General features: G+C 26.2%; 1 protein-coding gene across 1 annotated transcript in view; it reads left to right on the top strand.

The window, feature by feature from the left end:
• Fas1 (fasciclin 1 Fas1 domain-containing) overlaps positions 1 to 24,573 on the top strand; it is a gene marked incomplete at its 5' end in the record, with an annotated part of 86,108 nt that overhangs the window by 37,681 nt on the left and 23,854 nt on the right. Inside the window, 2 exons of the mRNA XM_075375609.1 lie at positions 10,821 to 11,063; positions 23,339 to 23,559. Of these exons, the coding sequence (XP_075231724.1) occupies positions 10,821 to 11,063; positions 23,339 to 23,559 (464 nt within the window). The remainder of the gene's footprint in view (positions 1 to 10,820; positions 11,064 to 23,338; positions 23,560 to 24,573) is intronic.

Below are 24,573 nucleotides of genomic sequence, written 5' to 3'. Positions count from 1 at the left end.
TAAAGTATTTGACAAATTTAATTTGCAATTATTTTTTAATGCATGTTCCAATTTTATTTTTTTTATATTTTATTTTTTATCTCTTTTGCATTATTATAAAATGATTTCAGTTGTTTTATTTACATATTATACACTGGCTGTAATACCAGCTTCTAATTACAGTTTCTTGAATGATTTAGTTTGGAAATAATGACTTTTCAACAACAAAAAAATATTTTCTTAAGATTAGTTTTACTTTATGATTTAGAACATATGTTGTGATAATCAATTTTGGATTAATGTGTCACTCAGTAGTTTTAATTTTCTTCTGTCTTCTATCTCTAGATCAGTGCTTTCTTCATTTATTCTAACTTTCCTTTTCTTCTTTCAGCCATCTCTTCTTGTTATAGTTCAAACTGAAATGTTGCCTTTGGTACTCTTTCTTACTCTCTTCTTTGCAAACAATTTTCTTCTAAATATTGACATTTTTCCATTGATTTTTTCATTCTTATCTTTTTCTGTGTAGTTGCCTTTCTGAAATAATCTCTATTTGTTTTTCCTTTTTACTTTTTAAAAATTTCATTTAATTTTTTTGTATTTTACTTTCCTCTGCTTGTTATAAATACCATTTAAAACAGTACTATTTCTGTAAATTGTAAATCTTGTTCAATTATGTGTTTTTAAATCTATATCTGTAAAATGTCTAGATAATTAACTATTTATGTAGTATTTGTCAAACATCTATACTATCGATTCTTCAGTTGTTGATATTCTTAATCAAGAACAATAAAACTTTCTTTTGATGCTGAAAGTGTCAGTTTTTCAAATAAGTGTCAGTTCAAATAATCTATACAGCTCTTTCTAAATCATAAGTATAAATATTTGAAAGCTTTATGATACAAACCTGCTTATTTCTAAACTAAATTCTGATAAAAATGTAAGGTTTCTTTTCAGCAGGATTAATTCTTTAATATATTAAAGAAAGGTAAATCGTAAAATTATCCTCACAGTTATAGATTAACCATATACTTCTTCAAAAATGGAAACTTTGAATTAATCCTTCATTCAATGGTTTGACTTTTTGGTTGCTTTTATAACACAAGTCAATGAAAAATTGTAATATTTAAGATTGAAATCTTGAATTTAATTTTTTCTAAATTGTTAACTTTGTAACATTTTAACAAAGATTAAAATAAGTTCATCATTCAAGTTTTAATGAAACTGGTTAAGATATTTTTGTGTGATGCACAGACTAACAATTATTAACTGAAATATTAGGTCTCTGTAGTTTTCTATTAAATGTAAACGCATCGAAAAGAATGTATTTTGACTGATGACAAAAGTAAATATATAGATATTTAGATAGTAGTTTTCCTTTTTCAAAGACTATTGATTTGTTAAATAAAGTTATTTGTAAATTTGTGTAGCACTGCACTAAGATTTTTGTCTAAATATATAGCATTCAGTTTAAATTTCCAGATTAATTGGTTTCATTGCTTATTTATTTATTTTTAAATTACAGCAATTTAAAATGCTGTTTACATTATCTTTAAATACTTTAATTAGGAAAATTTATTTATTATTTATAAAAAAATAAATTAATTGTTAAATGTAATTTGAATAAATAATTATAGATTACTCTAATAATAATTGTTTAACTCCATAAAAATTTGCCAGTTATAAATGTAATTTTTTTGAAATATAATTTTTTATACTTTTAATTTAACATAATAAAAATTTTTTAATTGGAAATGTTTATTAATTAATTTTGTTGAAATGATTATATAATAAGTATTTCCTTTGCAATTACTCTTTGCAACAAAGGTTCATTTACTCAATAAATAACTTCAAAATGTCTTTAGCAATTAGTTTGTAATTTAAAATGATACTATGTAACAGATTTTTTTTTTAAATATTAATAACATTTTCTCTATTAATTAGATTCTTTATGTTCAAGCGTTTATTTTTATAAAAATATTTTTAAATCTTATAAACAAGCTACCATTACGTTTTAAGAGACAAATCAATAAAATTAAATTACAATTTAAAAAGCTTCTTACAGAAAAAACTTAACCAGTAGAACATGCACTTGATAAAAATACATGACCCAAATAATTAATATATTTTTATCCTGTATAAATATCAATACATATACTTGCAAAATGGAAAAAAAACAACATGAAAAATTAGTCTCACCTCCTTAGAATTTGTTCCTACTGTTTAGCAGCTGCTGAAACAAAAACTTAGTTTGTGGGTGGTAATGTAAACATATCCATATTCATTATTATACTTATTCATAATCCTTCAGTTAACATAATTCTTAATTAACATAATTCATATTTCTTCATTCAGATAAGATTAAAAAAAATTAAATTAAATCTTTATTCATCTTTTTCTTAAATAATCTTTAGTGTTTGTTTTTCATTTATCTTGCTGAAAGTTCTTGCTTTTTCGAGTAACATTTATAATTCTGCTTTTATTACTACTTTGTAAAGTGTTTTTATTGCAGAAGCTGGAAATAAAAATTAATTTTTTGCTTTTTTTTTATTAGTCAAATAAAATTTTAATGATTTGTAAATACGTATGTTTTTTTATTTAATATAGATTTAAGTTAATAATTTTTTTTTTAAATCCAAGGACATTTAAGCATGTCTGCATCTTTTTTTGTAATTATATATAATTCATATAAAGATTATGAAAATACTGTTAATTATTTTATTTAGCATGTGTTGTAAAGGACTTGTATTATATTTATCCTTTTATGTATTTTTTTAATTATGTAATTTAGTATCTTAATTTTTTTTAAATAAATATTAAAAAAACTAATTTATTATGCTGCTATTTTATAAAATTTTCAGATGATTCAGTTAATATTGTATGAAATAATTATCTGTTTTAAATCTTAAATTTTGAAGTATTATATTTACATTTAATTAAGATAAATCATACAATATCTCTATAGTATAATTAATATCTTATATGATTTGCCTTTAATGCATTAAAATATTACAGCATAAAATAGTTTATATTTAAATTATTGTATTTTCAAACTTATGCTGTAAATTTCTTAATAGTACTGATTATTATTTTGTTGTATAATGTTTATAAATAATACCATTAAACATAGCTTTTAGTTATAATATTTCACACTGTAAGCTTTTAGCAATGAGCTTACACTGAAGCTTTTCTCTTTATTAATAAATATATAATTTCTTGCTCATTAAAAATGTAAAAGCTACTTAAATATGTATTAAGTTCTATCTTAGATACGTATTGTCTACCTCTATTGTGTGTTTTCTAATAATTTATTATATTTATATAGTATATCACTCTTTTGCATTTTGTCTTTTGAAGCCACACAAATTCATAATTACTTTCTTTTTCAACTGATGCATTTATTAGGATTATTAATTTGATATGAAAAGGTTAAATTTCCTGTCATACTGTCAGAAGGTCATTAGTTCAGACCTAATTTAACCTAACCTGATAATAATTTATCTACCCTATAATGAATTAGATATGCATCCTTTGTCATCAGGAAAGAGAATTTGTTTTATTTTATATTTTTAATTCAGCAATTTTTTGTAAAGTATAAAAACAAAATTATCTTAATTATAAAATTGCTTCCTTTAATAAACATTAGTTCCAATGAAATATAGATCATCTGTTTGGTGTGTACTAAATTATTGTTACCTTTGAAACAAAAAAATAACTATAACGCATATATTTCCAGTTATATCTTTCTTAAAAAACATTTTTTGCAGCCTTTTGTGATCATTAATATATATTTTATTTTGTTTTTAGATTTTAATTTCACAAATCTTTTACAATTATTGGACAATTTCTGCTTTAATCATTAAGGCTTTTTATATGGTAATTTTGATATAATCTACCTCTAATTAATTTTTTATCCAGAATTTTATTTTTAGTATTTTTAGGGAAATTCACTTAAGCTGAAGAATGATTAATATTTAATACAATTTAATTTTTTTTTGTATCTCATATTTTACTTATTTAATATTAATGGATTTTAATAATGCTCTATTTAAATTATAAAAAATTTCCATTTAAACTATAAGAAAGTTGCTATCCTTTTGGAGGATCTTTTAGATCCAATAATCCAGTTCCTTTTATTTGGTTGAGTTATTGGTAGCAGTCAACTTGACTCCACTGAAGAAGTGTATAATTATATCTGAAAGATTCTTTGGAAGAAAAAATTCTATGTAATCTGAACGTGAGTCATTTACAATTTTTATTAATTTTCATGTTTGTTTCATCATGATGTTAATTGAGAATATTACGTCATTTCTTTTATTGTCATTAGCTACTTATTTATTTGATATTCAGAAACAGTGGTTATAAATTTTATTATAAAAAATATGTTTTATTATTAAGATCTTCCACAATGAAAGAAGTATTAATGTAAGACAAAAAAATTTTATTTAATTCCTGTTTAAAATTCTGTTTTTTTTTTAACAAAAATGCAATTTTTGGTGTATTATGTAAAAAAAACACCCTACTTACGAGTTTATTATAAATTAAAGAAAGATTTTGTGAAACAAAGATTGATTTTTTTTTTATTTGAAGATACAAAAGAATAGCTTGAAGACAAAACATTGTTTTAAATTAAATATTTACCTAAAAAGTTTTTATTTAGAATCATAACTTGAATATTTCACTTTGAGTCATCAAAAAGAAAGTTAATTTCATTTTTTTATAAATAAAATAATAATAATAATATCAATTATTAAAAAAATGTGTGGCTTCAAGAGTTACAGTCACTGTTCTTTTTTCTTTTGTGTTGATGCTGTTTATATGTTTTCATGTTGTCTCGGTGTTTTTTTCCTCTCTCGCTTTGCGCTGCATGGGGTCCAGGGCATTGTAAGTACTAATTTCTTCTACACTAAATTTGCTTCAACACCGAACAACAACTTTCACTGTCACTCTATTGTTATAAGCTATCTGCTCAAATAACTTCTTTTTTTTATTTCATGTTGTAATTTCACTTATTATTTACCATATCACTGTTTATTATTTTTCAAGAAGATGAAAATTATTTAATTAGTAGTAACATGCTTCTTTTATAACATACACATTAGTTGTATATGTATACTTGTAAATTACAGTAAAATTATGTGTAATATTATGGTAATAATTCACATTTATGTTTTAATAGTTGTGTACTCTAATTCATTTATGTTTAATGTTTAAATTTTTGTTTTTTGGTCATATATCTATCATATGTCATCATTATTTACTTTTTTTATAAAGTAGTCACATTATTATTGTGTATTTTATAGTTTTTGGTTTTATTTTAATTTTTTAAGATACAAACTACTTTGAAATATGCATTTTATTTTTATTTATTTTTTAATACTTCCATGTTGTTTCATTCATATTGTTTGTTTTTTTGTTAAACATTTTTTTATTTATTTTATGTTAACTATAATTTTGCTCTTTTTATGGTATATTACATAAATGTGTTTTTATTGTGTAACTCTTAACTTTTTTACTGATTAATTTGTTATTGCAATAAAATTTCATGTATAAGGAATATTTCATAATTGAAAAGGTGAAGAAGTAAATTAGCTTTTGTGTTTCAGTTATAATTTTTAATCCAGTATGAAAAAATGAAAAATTTATTTTATTTATGAATATATATTTCGACTGAACATTCCCAATTTTTCTTGGTTCTGCGCAAGTTCTTCCTTTATTTCCTTATAGTTTCTTTGCTTCCTAATGTTAGTATTTACTCCAGTCTTTCTTCTTCCTTCCACTTTTCCCTTTATAGTCCTTTGTTAAATACAATCTCTACATAGGATATGCCCTAAATCTGCTTATCATTTTTATCAAAATCTTTTTCCTCTCCTACTCTTCTCATTACTGCTTCTTTTCTCATAAAATAATAACAATTAGCGAGGTAAAATGAAAATAAAGTATCAAGCATTTTTTTTTGTGTTTTATATATTGTATATATAAATTCAGTAGGATATTGATGTTATAAATTAGATTGTAATCTGATTTAGTAAATTCATTAATGTCAATGAGTAAAACAGAATGGATAAATATCAGTTATTCAGAACTTTGCTTACCCTGTTGAAATTATATCCAGGAAAATCTATTATGATAGAACTACATAAGAATAACAAAATTTACTCATCTAGTGATGACACTCTAACAGGGAATCATAAGGAGATATCATTATAAGGAAATATGCTTCACTATAATCTATATATTTATTTACTTAGAAACTACAGTTTAATGCCCAATTACAGCTACTATTCTCATTGAATTTTCTTAGAAAAATGTATTTTGTAGCTTGTAGAACAGTAACAAAAATCTTCTGGATGAAAGGAAGTAACATAATCATTATTCTGTTGACCAATAAAACAATAAGAAGTATTATTTTAAAAGATGTTTCCCTTTTTATAATTTTAATGAAGAATTTACTACTATTGAATATTGGGATGAAGAGTTAATTATGAAATAACTAGCAGTTTGAATGCTTGGAAGTAACCAATACTGTACCAATGAAAGTTTATTTCAAAAGTTTAGAAAAAAATAATATTGTAAAACAAACACTTTTTTTTTTAAATTAATTCTATTAACATTTGTTATAAAGAATATTTATTTCAGAGGTTTGCTATTTTTATTTATATCTGATATTTTCCAAATTCAGAATATGCTGTCACTCAGTTATTAGTGATTTTATGTATCTGTTCAAAAGGGTTGAAAGTTTTCAAGAATTTTTTAACTGTAAATCAAATTGGATATATTTCATTAGCTTGTTTATTCTGTAATAAATCTTCTATTTAGTATAACTTTTCAATTTATGCATCAACATTTTTAGAAATAACTTTTTTTAATAAGTTGACATTTTTATTTGTAAATATAATTTAAACTTGGTAACAAACCTTTTCAACCTAATTGGTGATCAGCACTAAATCACTCACTCTGTTTCTATCCTCAATGAATGTTAGATTAATCTAAACAAATTAGAAAGACTTTGATGTTTAAATGAATGAAATAGTAATTACCTAGGTTTGTTTATCCTTTAAATCTTCCTATTCCTTCTTACCAACAATATGCTAAGATCTCCATTAATTGAAGTGCAAATTTATCCAAGCCTGGAAAAAGGATGACAAAATAAATAGTAGTTGTATTTACTGAAAAAAAAAAGGATTACTTATTACCATTCCATTCCATTCCTCTTTATCAGCCCTTTTCCATTTTCTGTAAGCCATCCTCTGAGATCACTCTTCATTAATCCATCTTCTCTTCAGATGACCCCTCAGGTTTCTTTCACCTGAATTTCCTTAGTAAACCACATCATACTTCTTGCATCACCGAACCACTCTCCTAACTGATCACTCACATCAATTTCTTTCACTGTTTCATGATTCACTGTTCAGTTCCCACAATTCTGCATTAGAACAATACAAGTACCCTTCATGTACCATTTCTATATGAAAATCATAGATATTTTTTTAGAAAAAACAGGCAAAAATATTCCTTGGATAAAAATGATGTAGGTTTTTTTCAATTAGTATTAGTTTATTTTGTAATTTAACATTCTGTTAAATGTAGCTCCTTCTGGCATGAGGTTAACAACCTTACTATTTTATGCGTGTCTGTGTATTGTCTTTTGTTAGAAACACACTTGCTATGAAAACACTTTCACCTCTGTTCTAACTGTTTCCTTGATGCTTATTATACATATTAAACAACCATTCTTAACTAGTAAAGAAGTTAATGTACTTATTTAGTAATAGAAATGAAAAAAATAAACTATTACTTTTTTATTATTATTTTTTTAATATAAAGTTAGATGTATAATTATTTCTTATAACTATTTTTTATTTAATGTTTAATTTGAAAAACTGAGAAAATTAGTAATTATTTTCTTGTCTAATTGTATTGTTTTACATTAATAATAGTGCAAAATGGTTTGTGATGGCCAATTTATAATAAAGATTTTTTTTTTGGTAAACTGCTTAACAGAAAGTATAAATAAATATAACGCATACTACATTTTACTGCACAGCTTTTCATTGCTGTGTACGTCTTTTATGGTATTTAAATTTTTCAAAACTTGTGTACTACTGTATTATGTAGGTATGTTTTTGTTTTGTTTTTTATAACATACTTTATCAACCGCCAGTTACAATTGGATCGAAACAACAATTCTCAAAAACATAGTGCTTTTGAAGAATCAAATTAATAATCAGCGTTTTTTCATGAGCTTGAATATGATGGTCATGTTGGCACAACTACTTGAAAATATATAATATACATATTATATGTAGATGGTTTATTTCTGCATATACCTTTGTTGATCATGGAAGTGGTATCCCTAGATAAAATATTTTATAAAGCTGCATTATTTATACATTTATAATTTATGTTAGAACACTGAAAATGAAGTGATTCTCGGAAAGCATATCTTGTATTTGTCTGATTGTATTTTTTTTATAAATTACTGTTTTAGTAATAAAAAAATAGTTATAACATATCAGTAATAATAATAAAACTAAGATATATTAAAATAAATGCAATATATCAGTGTTAATGAAAGGTAATAACTGAACCACTAACAGCAGTATTAACTGAAAACAATACAAAATTGACAGGAACTTTTCAATACCTCAACATCTTTACTCTTGCATTTTTATTATGATTTATTTATAAAGTATTGTAGTAAATATTTATTTACTTTGTTATTTAAAACAACTATTGCATCTATTATGAACTGATCTAAATTGAAAGTACCTCTAAATCTACAGATCCTGCTCACTTATACTGTATTTTTCCTTAAGTGGTTTAACTGCTATATTCATTAGCCACTGAAAATTGTCAGTGGCATCCGGTGAATGTTTTAAAATTTGTTATCCTTGGGGTCTGGTTCACTGAACATGGATTTATTGATGGCATTTTACCTTATATGCTTATAATTTCCAGAATGCTAGTCTTGACACATTACAGGTATTATGAAATTATCAGGTTGTAAGGGTTGCAGAAGATCAGTTATTATTTATTAATATAAAATACAGCATATGCTATACTTAGGTTATATATATATATATATATATATATATATATACATAACATACATATATATATATATATGTGTATATAATTATAAAATATAAACTTTTCAGTCACTCCACAAGTACAGAAATAAACAACACTCTTCCCTTACTTTTCTCTTTCCATCAGAGTGCTTTCAAACCTAAGCCCATCTTCAGTATTGGTTTTTTAATTTTTTTTTCTCTTTTCACATTTACATTTTTCATAAGTTAAAATTTTTAGAACAGATATTTGTTCAGTAATTTTTTTTTAAATTACTGAAGATGGGCTTAGTTTTGAAAGCACTTTGATGGAAAGAGAAAAGTAAGGGAAGAATGTTGTTTATTTCTGTATTTGTGGAGTGGCTGAATTAGTTTATATTTCGTAATTAGCTAGAATTTATGTGCAGAGGAAATATGGAGCGGTTTTTTTTTTATAGACATAATAAAGCACCTAATGAATAAATACTGAAGTGTAATTTTATGTTAATAGATGCATAATATGTAGGATAAACTGATCGATTACAACTATTTAAAAATTTAAGATCAGTTAAAAGTACAGTAGTTAAAGTGACTTTAATTATATAATATATTGAATTGGGGTTTTTAATAAAAACTACACAGGTGAATGGTTTGTCAAGATAAAATAAAGGAATAAGTATTTATTTCTTTAGTATATTTGTAAGTTTTTACCATAACTTTCCAAAATTATTTTTTTTTAAATTAAATCTTTTTCTTATAATGTTGTAGATTATTTAAATAACAAAAAAATAATAACATCTTTTTTAATACTTTTATTACTAATGTTGGTTTATTTTCAACTCTGGCATTCACATAAATTTTATATTAGAACTTTCTGATTTAAAAGTAAATGGGTAGGTTCTTCCAGTGAAAAGAACCTAGAATTCTAGCACTGACCATAACACGTTCTTCAGCCAGTTTCCTAATTAATTATAAAAATAATAATCCATCAAAAATTTTATTTAATCACTGAAAATTGAATTACTAACTTAAAAATGACTATTTTATCTGATAACATTGAATAACAATGGATAAATAATGGTGAACAATGAAAACAAGTACCGATTGTATAGGTGCTGAGCCTTAATTCAGGTACTTGCAGTACCATCAAAATATACAAAGCAACATTTAAAAATTTTGATACTAAGCCTATTAAGAACCTAGCTGATTTAGATTTGTCTACCCTTTTATAATAGTCTTTGGTGCAGTAATGTACTTCTCCCACTATTTGAATCCACTGTAGTCTTGTTCTTTAAGTATGTTGAGCACCTTTGATTCAAGCTGGGTTTCCAACTGTGTCAAAATGGTGACCCTTTATCAATTAATTCAAAATTGTGTAATATAAAAAGTAAGATTTACATTTGTATTAACAATAAACAAAAATTCTCAGTTATAACTTTTAATAATTTATTGTAGCAAAGAAACTAAAGTTACTATAGCAGTAACTCTTATAGAAATCAAACACTTTTGCTGTTTCATCTTTGATGAAAAATAATAATAATACCAGTAAGAAACTCTGCATTCAAAACTTTACTTTAAATGATACTACACTGTACCATTAAAATTAAAAGCGGTAGGGTGAAATAATTTAGAATGATAAGTATTTTATTTATTACTCATACCTGTATTTCCAGATTTATATTACTGTTAACATATTTATATATCAAATATTATCAAACGTCTGAGTTAAAAATATAAATATTTATTTATATGATAAATGTTCATAATTTTTAATTATCAATATTTGTTTTTCAGGACAGTGAAGATGGTCCTTTGTATAAATTTTATGAAGTAATTAGAGATACTGAAGGTGATTTCATGGATAGAATTACAAGAATGAGAGATCTTACATTATTTGCACCTTCAAATGCAGCTTGGGAAGATTCAAATTTAAATAATTTAATAAGAGATCGTAAAAAAATGCAAGAAATTCTTGATATGCATTTGGTCGAACGAAAACTTACTTTGGAAACAATTACTACCAGTAATGAAAAACAGGTAAGATCAATTTTTTATTATTGTATTTTTCTTTCTTTTTATCTTTTTTGACTATATAGGATCACTTTAGTCATTCCATTATCCAGATCTCTTCAAAGGGACTGTTTGAACCTTGCGGTCCTCCCAGTTCTTTTTCATATGTTCCTATCTCCGTGCCCTTGTGAGTTTCTTTTTCTTGTGAGTGTTTCTTTGTGAGTTTCTTTCTTATAAATCTTTCTGACCTTTATTTTTATTTTCCCACCTAGTACTACAGCAGAGCTATAGCTTTAGAAGGGAAAGTATTGTTATTGATCCAATTTGGGCATATGTGGTTTTCACTAGATCTTTATGTTTTGACATCTAAGAAATGCAAAAAACGAAAAAGCCGAATGGAAATTGTCTGGATGTTTATATGTACATGAGTGTGTCTGTTTAGTGTCACACCCTAAATCACCTTATATCTCCATAACTACTCAACTGATTTTGACCAAACCTGGTCAGATTACTTCTATATATGGGGCATTGATGCCATTAAATTTTCAACTTAAAAGTTAGTGGGGTGAGGCTGAAGAGCAAGTTCACCCTCAGTATCTTGAGATTTCACCTAATTAAGGTGAAATCTCAAGATACTAATTAAGGTCATATTTTTCTTAGGCACATTGGTTAAAATTAGAATATAATATATTCAACAAAAAAAAAATTTTGCAAAATCGCACTCCCAATCCAAAACATGCTCTAAATAAACTAATGGCTAAGTGTATATTCTGTGTCATTAGTACCCCCTCTAACCACAAGGAGTGCTAGTGTAGCACTGACATACAGCTGCTGTAGTTGTCTGCTATGTTGTGATGTCACAGTTGACCAGTAGAATTAAATAAATGAATAATATTTAAACTGTAAAAAGTATTTAAAGTGGCCACTAGTACCGCCACACAAGCGCAAATAAAATATGGTATGCGCGTGTGCTTTAATTAGAATTATTGAATTAAATAAACAAGAAATATTATATTTAAATAAAATTATAAATATTTTAAATTAAGTTGTGTGTATATGTGAGTGTAAGCCACGTAACAGGAAAGTCCTACAACTGTGTTGTCAACTTTTTTCGTTTAATTTTATCTTCTCTGTGATGTCTTTGGGAGTAAAGCCAATTTCTTTCAAATCCTATCTTATTTTTCTGTTTCATCCATTACACTATTATTTTTCTGATCCATCTGCATCCTCTCGTGGTGTTTTTGAGTTGAGATTGTACTGTACCAGCTGTTTTAGAAGTCTCGAATCTTGCATCCTCATGATGTGTCAAAGAATCCTAGTCTCCTTTTATGCATGGTATCAGTGATCTTCTCTAACTCTTTGACCATAACTTTGTTTGTAATGATCCATCACTGCCTGTCTTTCTGGTACTTTTTGTTGATGCAGGTTCTTGATTATTTGTTCAGGTGGATGAGTGCTTCTGCTGAATATGTGGCTTTCAGTTTTATAATTGTGTTGTGGCATCTTATTCTTTCATTTATGGATATTACTGTATGTGTACCAGGTTAATTCTTGTACTTTAGTTAGTTTGTTTGTTCTTGTTTGGATTTAGGTTTTTTTCATCTAAGTTGTTATTATTTCTCCAAGGTGTTTAAATGTTACTATTTGTAAGTTTTTGCAAATAGTAAAAAAAGGTATTTGACTTTATTACCACTTATGTTTACTTCTTTTAATTTTGTTGGTTTTTGGGGCATAATTTCTGTCTTTTTGAATAATATTTTGAGGTCATATTTGTTTGCAATGTTTTAAAGTTCTAATATCTGTGCTTTAGCTTCATCGATGTTGTTTGCTAGCAGAGTCAAGTCGTCAGTGAAACCAAGGTAGTCTGTTTTGACTTTGTGGCCTGTTTTGATTTTTGGGGGCATTTTTTGAGCCATTCCCTCAGTACCATTTACAAAGCGCAGTTGAATAGTAATGGTGAGAGTCCATCGCCTTGGTGCAGTCCTGTTTTGATCTCAAATGGTTCCAAGAGTTTGCTCTGGTCTGGACAGCTCCTCCAGGGTCTGAAATCTCCCTGGTCTCGTAGTTCTTTCTGGAGTTGTAAACCGATCTTGTTGAGGATGATTCTTAAAAGAATTTTGTTATGTCTAGGAGTGAGACTCCCCTGTAGTTGTTAGGGTCTGTTTTATCTTCATTTTTGTGTAACAGGTAGATGAGGTCTGTCATCCAGTATTCTGGTGGTTTCTTTTCTTTGTTTTACTGGATTTTGGAAGGATTTTTCTGATTTTTGAGATTGGTGTAATAGCCATGCTTGCTGTCTCTTTTCCATTGTTTCACCACATTTACTATTCCACCATTGATGCTTTTTATGGGGTTTTATTGGGCGCCAATTTTTCTGTGATTTGTTTAAGGTTGTTGACTAGGTCTTCAAGTTAATCCATGATTGTTATTTTTTTGGCTGCTTTTTGGTAATTTTCATTCTTATTCCTTTGGGGAGTGAATTTAATTTTAATTTTGACTATGTACTAATCTGAACTTTTGTCTACTCCTTGGAGGACTTTTACATTATAGATCTTTTTGTGGTGGTGTTTGTCCATAAAGACATGATCTAGTTGCCATTCTTCTTTAGTGTAGAATCCAGAATTCTCCTGGAAACACCCTTTTAGTTTACCAGTTTGCATGAATGAGTTTATATTGTGTGTGGATTTGATTCTGTTTGATTTTGGATTTTGTATTGTTCTTGTTCTTGTGTGTGGTGTCAGAGTATTCCAATGCTTCCAATTTCATGTTATCTTCTAAGTGGCAGCCTACTGTATGTAGTGCTGCCTTCTGTGAACTCTCTTTTTGCTTGGTTCAGCAGTGAATTATTCCTTAAAAAACCTTTCATGGTTGACTGTAAGAGGGTCACTTATGGTGGAACTAAGTCCGAGTTACAACTCTAGATGTGTTCTAGTGAGGTGATATAGTGGGATATGACTAGATGACAGATGAAGTTCTGAAGTTTGTTTGGATTTAGTTCACCAGACAAATTTCTCCTATTTGTTCTGGATATATCCAGGCACACCTTATGGAGGCTCGATCTGATATTGTTAATTGGAGAAAAGTTGAAATCCAATCCTAGACATTACACCTATATTTTTAATTTATAATTTTAAAAATTACATAGTAAAATTTGCTTTGTTTAGTTCATGGTGGTTGGTGATAATATTGAATTGAATTTTAAACATTCGTAACAGCATGTTAAATCAAGTTGTACAGTATAACTTTTTGTTTAGAATTACTTCAAAATATTTTCAGTAATCTAGCAACAATCCTCTAGTAGCTGATGCTAATATTTTCTGAATGGTATCAGCTGATTTTACCAGCAGTTCTATTTATTTAGATACACATGTTTTAAAAGTGTGTTTGAAAAGTGTGTGTGATTTGAATTGTGTCATTTACTACATTGTTGTTTTTTGTTCTTGTATCTTTATTTGCCCAGATATAGGTTGAGGTTTTTTCCTTCCTTTTTCTCCCATAAAATGGGGGGTCAACCTATGTGCAGGGCCTACTTATACTTGGTTTGGTCAGACTTTAAAGTCGTTTGTTAGTTTATTTTCATTTTTATATTTGTGATGGGGGACTTATTACAGTTTATGTTTACCCATAGAATTATTAACTATTATTATTTATAGAATAAATAATTATGAATTATAATTATTCATACCTAATTATGAATTGCTTATTTTCATAAAGATATTGATGTTTTAAATTAGAATATAGCTAAATTAAAAATATAGACATACATTTTTAAACTTTTAAAGAAAAGGGATGATTAAATGAGTCTACATAACCAGTTTTAGATTTTTTTCATTAACATGAAACCATACCTTTTTTTCATTTATCTTAATTTTTTCTTCAACTAATAATTATATATTATATTAATTATGTATAATATTATAAAATATTAGTATAATAAAATGTATGTATAGTATTATGTAATTATACATAATAAATTTTGAAATTAATTTTTTATTGGTGATAAATTTTTATTTGGTGGAAAAAAAGATTTTTACCAACTTTTTCCTGAAAATTAGATTAAAAAATAGGTGTTTCAGTTTATAATCAGGGTCGACATATATTCGAGCGAACAGTATGTTCAAGTCTGTTAAGATGTGAAAAGAAAGGATCACAACATAAATCACGTTTTTTTGTGCAATCTGGTTCATTGTATCATTAACATAATTTTTAAATTCAAAGTTATTTGAATGTATTAAAAAAACATTACAATGTTCATTTTTTATTGTTCTGTTTTAATGAAAGATTACATTTAAAAAAATAAATTTAGGTGTTGAATTAATTATAACGTAATTCCCTTCTCATTTTTAAATTATATTTAATGTAGGAGATACAAAAATTTAGAAGAGACAAAACTTTTAGGTTATTCACAGCATATATCCTCTTTGATCATACATTTCTGTTAACCAAAATGAATTTCTGCTAAATAAATTACAGTGTACGAGTAACAAGAGACTACTTTAATTTTTTTGTGTATGCATGTGCATGTATGTATGGAAGTTAGTTGTGTGCTACGTGTGTATTTATGCTGTTTTATTATAATTTGTGTTTGTGTGGTAGTTTATTTGATATTGATGTAGTAGTTTTGCTGAATTTTATTACGTACAGATGCTTTTAGCCTTCAAATACTTTACTAAATAAGCAGTTATTTACATTACTATAAAACATATTTTTTTTATTCTGTTTTTAAAAGGTGAAAACTCTTGTTCTTAACTCTTTTCCATTATTTAACAAATTAAGACATGATAACATCCTAGTACAAATTAATAATTAAAACTTATATGAGGGCGGTCCAGAAAGTAACTTACGTTTGTGCCTAGTGTGGAGATGGGTGGGAGTAGAGCCACCATCTTGGTGTCAAAACATTTCTGCACTCAGTACACATCAAGCTGTCGTAACATGTGAACTGTGATTTTTCTACTTTGTTTGTTGAGAATTATTGAAATGTGCACTTCAATAGAAAATCCCATGAGTTGTGAGGTGCGTTCAGTGGTTAGCTTTTTACTGGCAAAAAACCTGAAACCAATTGAAATTCATTGGTAACTTTGTGAGGAGTACAGAAATGGAATAATGAGTGAAGGTGGAGTGAGGCAGTGGTGCATTCAGTTTAAAAATGACTGCACCAATGTTCATGATAAGGGCCACAGTGGTTGGCCTAGCCTTGTGACTGATGAACTGACAATGAAAATCACCACATTATGATTACGGAACTCTCACTTCATTTCCCCCAAATTTCACAAAGTTTACTGCATGAAATTATATTGAGGAAGCTTGGTTTGCGCAAGAAGGGTGCCAAAATTCTAAGGCGGCAGATTTCAGATAAGTACCTCAATTTAAATGGCGACTATGTTGAAAAATAGTTCAAGATTGCCCCTTTCAAATGTATATAATAAAATTTCTTTTTTAATTTGGTTGGTTTTTTATTTCAAAACGTAAGTTACTTTCTGGACAGCCCTCATATTACCAGATGTGAGCTAAACTAAAAATAAGTTTAAAATCATTATTTTTATTCAGTTTTAGTTATGTTCATATTGTACAGCAAATTACTATGTTAGTGTTTTTAACAAATTTTCCTTAACTGGTTGCACGATTTTAATTAATTTTTTTAATTTGTATTGATTTCAAATATAAAAAAGTTTTTTTTTTTACTTCTGACATCTGTAACGATGTTAAAGTTTTTCTGTGTAAAATAATATGTTTATAATCTTAATTTTGTTTTTGCTATAAGAATATATTAAAAAGTCAGATCATGTTTTTATGTACTGAACTCATTTGGAAAGCTATATTTACTGTAAAAACCCAGTTTATCAGAGTAATGTTTTATTTTGGATTTCTAAAAATGTTAGAATAGGAATACATTTTATTAATTTATATATGTTTGTAACATAAAAATTAATAAATAAAAGTCTCTTAAAAAAATTATAAAACCATCTTTTAAAAGTAAAAAATTATTCTTTTTCAATTATTCTATAAATTTCAACTTTTAGAAGATGAGACCAAATAAAAAACAAAAAACTACAACACAAAATGTAGAACTTCACCAAACCCTAAAATACAAACCCTAAATTTGACACCCTTTTAAAAACTCAAAATTAAAAATGAATTGTTAAAATACTATTTTTTTATTCAGGTCAGGCTTGACATTTTTACAAATTACAATACTTATTTCTTATTATAAAAAAAGAGCTATACGTAGCTATAACTGAGCAAGGATAAGTGTGTAGATATTGTTGTATAAAAGAAATAAATGAGTTGAAAAGCTCTCTTGAAATGCTTGGTAATGAATAATTTTTTACAGTAAGTTTCCTAATTAATTTTCTTGAATTTTCACATGAAAATACCTTGATCTTCATATTGTCATCCGGCTATTTATTATAATTGATTAATGCTATAGTAATCCAATACCAAACAATTATGATGATAAAAAAATTTAAAATATCATTAAAAGTCTATGTTAACAAATTTAGTTTACTAATAAAAACTTGTTCATGTATGCCACCTGGAGAAATCTTATAATGAGACCACCAGAGGAATTTAATTACATATAAAAAAGAAAATTATCAAAGGCTGTACATTTCATGAAAAGTAAAGGTAATACAAAACTGACTTGAATTGAGAACCTCCTTCCTTTTTTGCTTGGAAAGAGAGATCATATGATGTAGTATAATTTAAGTCTTTAATTAGTGCATTTACAAGTAATGTTGACTGAACTATGCTGTGTTTACACAAGCCATGAAGAAATCTTTCTATATTGTATTGGGCTTTATATAATTTTTTTTCCAATCTTCACCTTCTTTGCAGCTTTCTCTTTGTCCAATATTCTCTCACTCTTTTAGCTTGTTGTTCTTTCTTTCAACCAATCTTGAACACCGTTATCTTTTTCTTGAAAATCCTGTATTGATTCAATTTTCTCTTTATAAACTTTGATATTTCATTTTCTGAGAGGTTTTTTTTTGTTTTTCAGATCAATTTTCACCTCTTTCATCTAATTAATTTCAGTTTTCCTTTTATAAATATAATTAAATATTTGTTTTGTAATATGATAACTGGCCATTCTAAAAGTGCCCAAAAAATGGGCACAAAATGAAAAATGAATAATCTTCATTTTTCATTTTTGTTATTAAATTTTCAGTGTCTTAGCAAAGTTCTTCATTTTGTCTTAGTCTATAATTGCTGTTTTTATAATTGTGTCTAGAATTTTCTGAATTATTCTTCTTTCTATTTTTTTAACTCTTCCATTTTTACATTTAAATTTAGGTATTGACAGGCATAAAGACATCGTGATGTTATAACTGTATTGTAGTGCCTGATTTTTAAATTTTTGGAAAGGAATTTTTTATTGTAAATATTTTTTGTAATTCCATCTGCACTTTTGAATTTGGAGATTCTGTTTCTAATCACAGATTTGTTAAGGCCATTAGTTGGATTTTTGGAACAGGTTTATTTTCCACTAACTGAGTATATTGAACAATTTTAATAAACCTGTACAGATTCATCTTATAAGATGTACCATCACTATCTTGATAATAATCATGCAGCCATCATGTTCATTTATGGATTTTTAACTTCATCTGTTGAAATCTTCTTGCAAGGTATAGCCTTTCATAAAACAAAGGCAGCAAGACATGGTTTGGATCTCTGGCATATGATAGATTCTGCATTTTTTAAACTTACTAAATGAGTATTTTAAAATAAAAAATAAATTTATGTCAGTAATTTAGAAAAATAAATATTTTAAGTAGAGATGTTATATACAAAAGAGAAGCAGGAAACTGAACATGAAATGACAGCAAATCACAAGAATATGTTTTACAAATTAAATAAATTTAAATTAGTTATATAAAAAAAATGTTAAAAGAAAATTTTTAAATGTAAAGTTTTTTAATTGTGTTGTAAAAAATTGAGTAAACATCACTAAAAAATGTTGAGATGAAGAATCTAATCTGAACAATTCAATATTAATTAAGTTATACCAGAAAAATTTGCTAAAACTAAAAACTTGTGTAAATTAATTAAAAACATAGAATCACAAGACCTGTACATACTCCAGATCATAATGGAAGATAATTTCTAGTAAAAATGTTTAAAAACAAATATTACTTCACGTCTTCTGAAAAAAAAAATAGATTAACAAATGAAAAAAAAAACTAAATACAAACTAAACACTGATATCAAGCAGTAAAGAAAGAAAAGCAAAGAAAATAGCTCCTGTGTGGCAACAAGCAGAAGCAAAATAAACATCCCAAGATAAGAAATTATGAAATAGACATGCAGAAGTCAAAAAGTAAAAATACTCCAAAAAATAAACAAAAAACATAAAAATAAAGTTAAAAAATAAACTAATTTAAAAGAGATAGGAACAAAACTTTTCTATTCCCTCCAATTCAATTTTGTGGAAGGAATGATTTTGGATGACAAAGAATATAACATTAAAATTATCTATACTATCAAAAATTTTCCTCAAAAATATTTATTTAATTATTAAAAAATGATACAGCTTCTAAACTCAGCTAATTATTTAGTTACTCCATTTGTAGTTTTCTATTGAGAAAAATTCAGAATTTTTTTCATTTTTGAATTTAAACTCTGGAAGACAGTTTGTAATTAAACTATGAATACCTCAGCTTCTAGTACTGCTTGATGAAACACATAGTGAACCATAATATTGAAACTGCATGTAAACTTAGTAATATATGAGTATAAATACTGAAAAGCTAGCGAGTATTATTTTGTTACAACATAAAACTTCTCTCAAAATATAATCCATAATAGATATGCACTTATAATATAATTAATAATTGTACATTTATAATTATATAATAACTGTAACATCAAAGCCTAAAGCTTTTGGGTCTTGGATAAAATACTGAAGTTATTTTCCACAATTCCTGAATGGCTCAGGTAGTATCATCCTGGAAATTGAAGGGTGTAAACTAGGGTAGAATGGTAGTGACCAAACCACATTTAATGAATAGGTTCCTGTTGATTACTAAAGTTAGCAATGCTGAGTGCAGTTCACTGCATGCTATTGGCATTTTTTATTGACGATAGTAGTCAATTAGCCTTAATGTAATAGACCTTAGAATACCAATAAGAATTGACAAATAAATAAATTATAAAAGTTATATCGCATTTTTAATATAAAAAAATTGTTCCAAATTAAAAATTTCAACTTAAAATAGATCTAAATAAACTGGGTTTTACTGTATTTGTAAATTACATTGTATATTGTATATTTGAGTTTACCTAAAATCATCTCCTCAGTACTGATTTTTAATTTGAGTTACTTTTGCACATGCTTATCTAATCATTTTCATCTAATTTTTTATCTAGAATTTCTTTAACTTATTTTCCTTTTTTGTATTACAAGTTTTTTAATTCTTGTTACATTTTCTTTCCTTTCTTATTTCCATACATCTCCCCTTTTATGTTTCTGGCTTCTAAATCATAATTTTTTTTATTTTATTAATTATCTTACAAATTTATCTTCTGAATTAGGTATTACTATATCAGTGGTCATAAATCAACTCACTTCATGTTACCAATTCATACACCTCATGAAAACATGTTATCAAAGGCTGTTATTCAACTTCATTTTCATAAAGCAGCATACCCACATCATCCGAGTTTCCCTTCTATTGTAACACTGTCGTATTGTGTGATGTATATTTTCCAATTTAAAATTATAATACAGAAATAAGTTAGTGGTAGTAATTTTATTTGTTTAGGCTGTACAATAGAAGGCAGATTTTTTCTTTGCTATATGTTTTTGTATCTAAATATAAGATAAAATGAAAGATGAAGCCTGGCTTTAAAATCATATGCTTAGTGTGAATTCATAAAAATATCATACACAATGTCATATGACTTATTCTTTCTTAAATTTTATTGATACACTTTTATAAAGGTTGTTTGGACATTATATTAAAAAAAAAAAAAACAATTTTTAATCTCATAAGCCAGCTTTGTGACCACATAATATGTGCAATTTTAAACATAAATATTGATCGAGAGAAGATATTTTTTAAACATTACCAAAATTCCATTTTCTGTGCTGTAGAGAATTTACAGGAATTTCTACAGATTACAAAACCGATTTCCATTCATAAGATGCAATAAAATAACTTAAATGCTGCCATCCAAGTGTAAATAATTAAGCAAAATATCTGGAAAAGATTATAGTGCATCTGAATAATTCTACATTACTAAGAGAAAAGTCTTAAACTGTAATAGTGTGCTGATTCAAAGATGAATATACCAACTGCAATACAGAGTAGTATCAAGTTGTCAAAGCTGACAATTGACACTATATTGTAATATTTTTATTTACTAATTATAGAATATTAAATTTATTTCCTTACTTAAAAATATTTGTTTTTATAAAAAAATTTGGAATGATATATGATAATAGACGTTAAGTCTTTTATCAATGAGAAAAAGAAATAGTCTTCATTAGATGAAGACTTTTTTTATTAGATAGGACTATTTCAACCAACTTCTGTGGGAAAGTGGTAGCATTTCAACTTTTATTCAGTAGATTCAGGATTCAAATCTCAGTCAGACTTGGCATTTTTTGCATGGTATGCAATTAATTCAATTAACAAAAAAATATATAATATGGGTATGTTGCTACAATTTAGCATAAGCTTGTAGTTACTGAATGTGAAATAAATTAATAAATGTCTTTATTAATAGGTAACTCAAACTTAGTGAAACTGAATTTATATTTGAGATCTTTTATTCTTTATTAACAGTTAGAATTTTTAGCAGAATATATTTCTAATGGAGTTTTACATTATAGTAAATTCATAAAATAATAGTCTAAGATTAGTGTGTCCCAAATTAATATGAATTTGCACTGAGGTGGATGGTTTTAAAGCCAGAATTAACTGTTCATTGTATGCAGTACGTTTATGGTATCTTTTTAAACTTTATCAGAAAAATTAATAGAAGATTCTTGAAATTAATTTAAATCCTTCACAATATCTGCTTTTATGATATCTTTCATTAAAGTTTCTTTTAGACTTTTCCCAGGTGCTGGATCCTAAACCTCCCTACTACATTCTAAAAATGAATAATTAAATCCTTTTTAGTGTTAAAAAAGTTGTGTTAGTTTGCTATTGATTTGTTGGTAGTTTATTTTGTTGTGGTATATTACACAAATAAATATGTCACTGTTTATTGTATTTGTAGTTTAATAACGTATTTGTAGTATTTATTACAGTATTATTGATCTGAAGGTATAGTTTTTGTTTTATATATTTTTTTTAATACAGCATGATTTTTTAATAGAATAGTCAGTTCTCATTAATGTATTAATTTTTGTCTTATTTTGCATTATAAATCTGTAGGATACCTAATCTAACTATTACAGAAACTACTAAAATCCTTTTATCTAATCACAATAAAAATCTGCTATGATTAAAGTAAGACCTAACTTAACATAAATATTCCTTAGCACAGTAGGCTCTTACTAGGGTTATTCAAGAGGACATTAGAAGATTTGGTATCTTATGGTTGAGTAAGATTTTTTACTTTACCTTGCAAGAACTGGTAGTCATAATAGCAAAGAAAAATTGTGTAGCAAGATCTGTTTAATCAAGTATTCTAAAACCGGTATTAGTAATTCCTGAAATAACAATGTTCATTTAAGATTCCAAAAATCTCCTAAATATTTAGTTAATTGTTTGCTTCTTATCATTTTCATGTAGAAATATATATGGCCTTGTTTTAGATCTTTAGATACAGTCAAGAAGAGTTAATAGTTTGATCCCAACAATAACAATCTTGTAATGAATATAACTGTAATAACTAAAGTAGTCATAATGACCAGTGTAATTTCTAATTTAAGTGTAAAAACTTTATAGCATCAAAATATCAATTACAAATTTAGCTATACATAATATTCATTAAAAATAATTATCTAAATCCTATCATGTACTTAGTGAATCTATTGTAGGAGTACATATCCATTTCATATCATATGTAATCACATACTCTTCATCATTGTTCATAATCTACATATGCAATACATTTTGTAATTGTTTAAAAATGCAAGAAACCAACAATAATTTCTTTAAAAATTGCCAAAAAAAAACTAATTAAATTTAATAATACATATTCTATGTGACCAGTTAAGGAGTGATGAAATAATTAAATGTTTTCTTCAGTTCAATTCTAATTTTTCTTTGTTTTTTAACCCATTGTTTTCTAACCTTACCTCTACCTCAACAATTCCTGCCTTTTTCTTTTTTTTTTATTATCAGGTGTTTCAGGTACCAACAGTTGCACCAAAACGTAGTCTATACTTCAATATAGTTCAAAGTGGTCATAACAAAACGCTAACCGTTGAAGGTGGTGGGGTTAATGCAACTGTTATACAACCAGATATTGCTGCTACAAATGGTATTGTTCACATTATTGATAGAGTTCTTGGTGTACCATTTACTACAGTTGGAAGGAAACTTGCTACTGATCCAATGCTCAAGTCAGTATTCATTTAATATCTTATTTTTCTTAATTTAGGGTTTTAGAAATTGTATTAATTAAATAATGTTGTAAAATATTAATTATCAACGATAATAAAAATAAGATTTTAAAGTTCCTTATTTTATTGGAATGTAATAAATATTATTTTTATAAAGGGTCTGTTGGTTGATTCATGGAAACCAAAAGAAAAGCTAGCTTTCATGTCTTAAAAAGGAAAATTAGTTAAAATGATAATTATCATATACATGATTACATAGTAAGTAGATAAAAAAAATGTTCAAATTACTATATAACTATATCATGAACGGATAGATGTGAGATTCCAGGCATAAAAAAAAAGAATTACTCCAACATTTGGTTGGAAATATCAAAGAAAATCATGTTGGAACCATGGGAGGTCACAAAATACAAAATTAATCATTAAAAAGAAAAAAATAGTTAAATTCCTTAAAAATTATAAATACATATATGAAACTATGTAAAAAAAAATATGTAGAAGGCATTAATGGATTATGCTTTAACACATATTTGAACATGCTGAACAAGGTTGCTGATCTTCGTGGCAGAGTGATAGTATTTCATCTGGAGGTCCGTGTTTGAATTCTGGTTAAGGTTGGTATTTTTCATATCTACAAATTGCTCATTTCATATTTCTACACACACAGTCTTTGAGTTTATATGGTATTCTATGGTTTATACAGAGTTTATATATATTAATCATACACACAAAAATTTATTTTTTTTTTTTTAAATTAATATTATTTAAAAAATCTGATGTGGACACCACATCATTTGCTTGTGTGCCTATTAAATTACATATACACGTTTTTTTTTTTAATGAAAAGTAAATAAAATTTTATTTCATTAATAACTTCTGATATTTTTTCATATATATATATATATATATATATATATATATATATATATATATATATATATATGTATGTATATTTTTTTTTATTGTTATTGAATTATTATTTATTGTTATTTTTTTTACAATCAGAGATTATAA

Source organism: Lycorma delicatula, chromosome 9 (assembly GCF_047948215.1).
Source record: "Lycorma delicatula isolate Av1 chromosome 9, ASM4794821v1, whole genome shotgun sequence".
NCBI lineage: Eukaryota > Metazoa > Arthropoda > Insecta > Hemiptera > Fulgoridae > Lycorma > Lycorma delicatula.
Note: the sequence above shows the minus strand (reverse complement) of the source record. Positions and strands in the feature narration are given on the sequence as shown.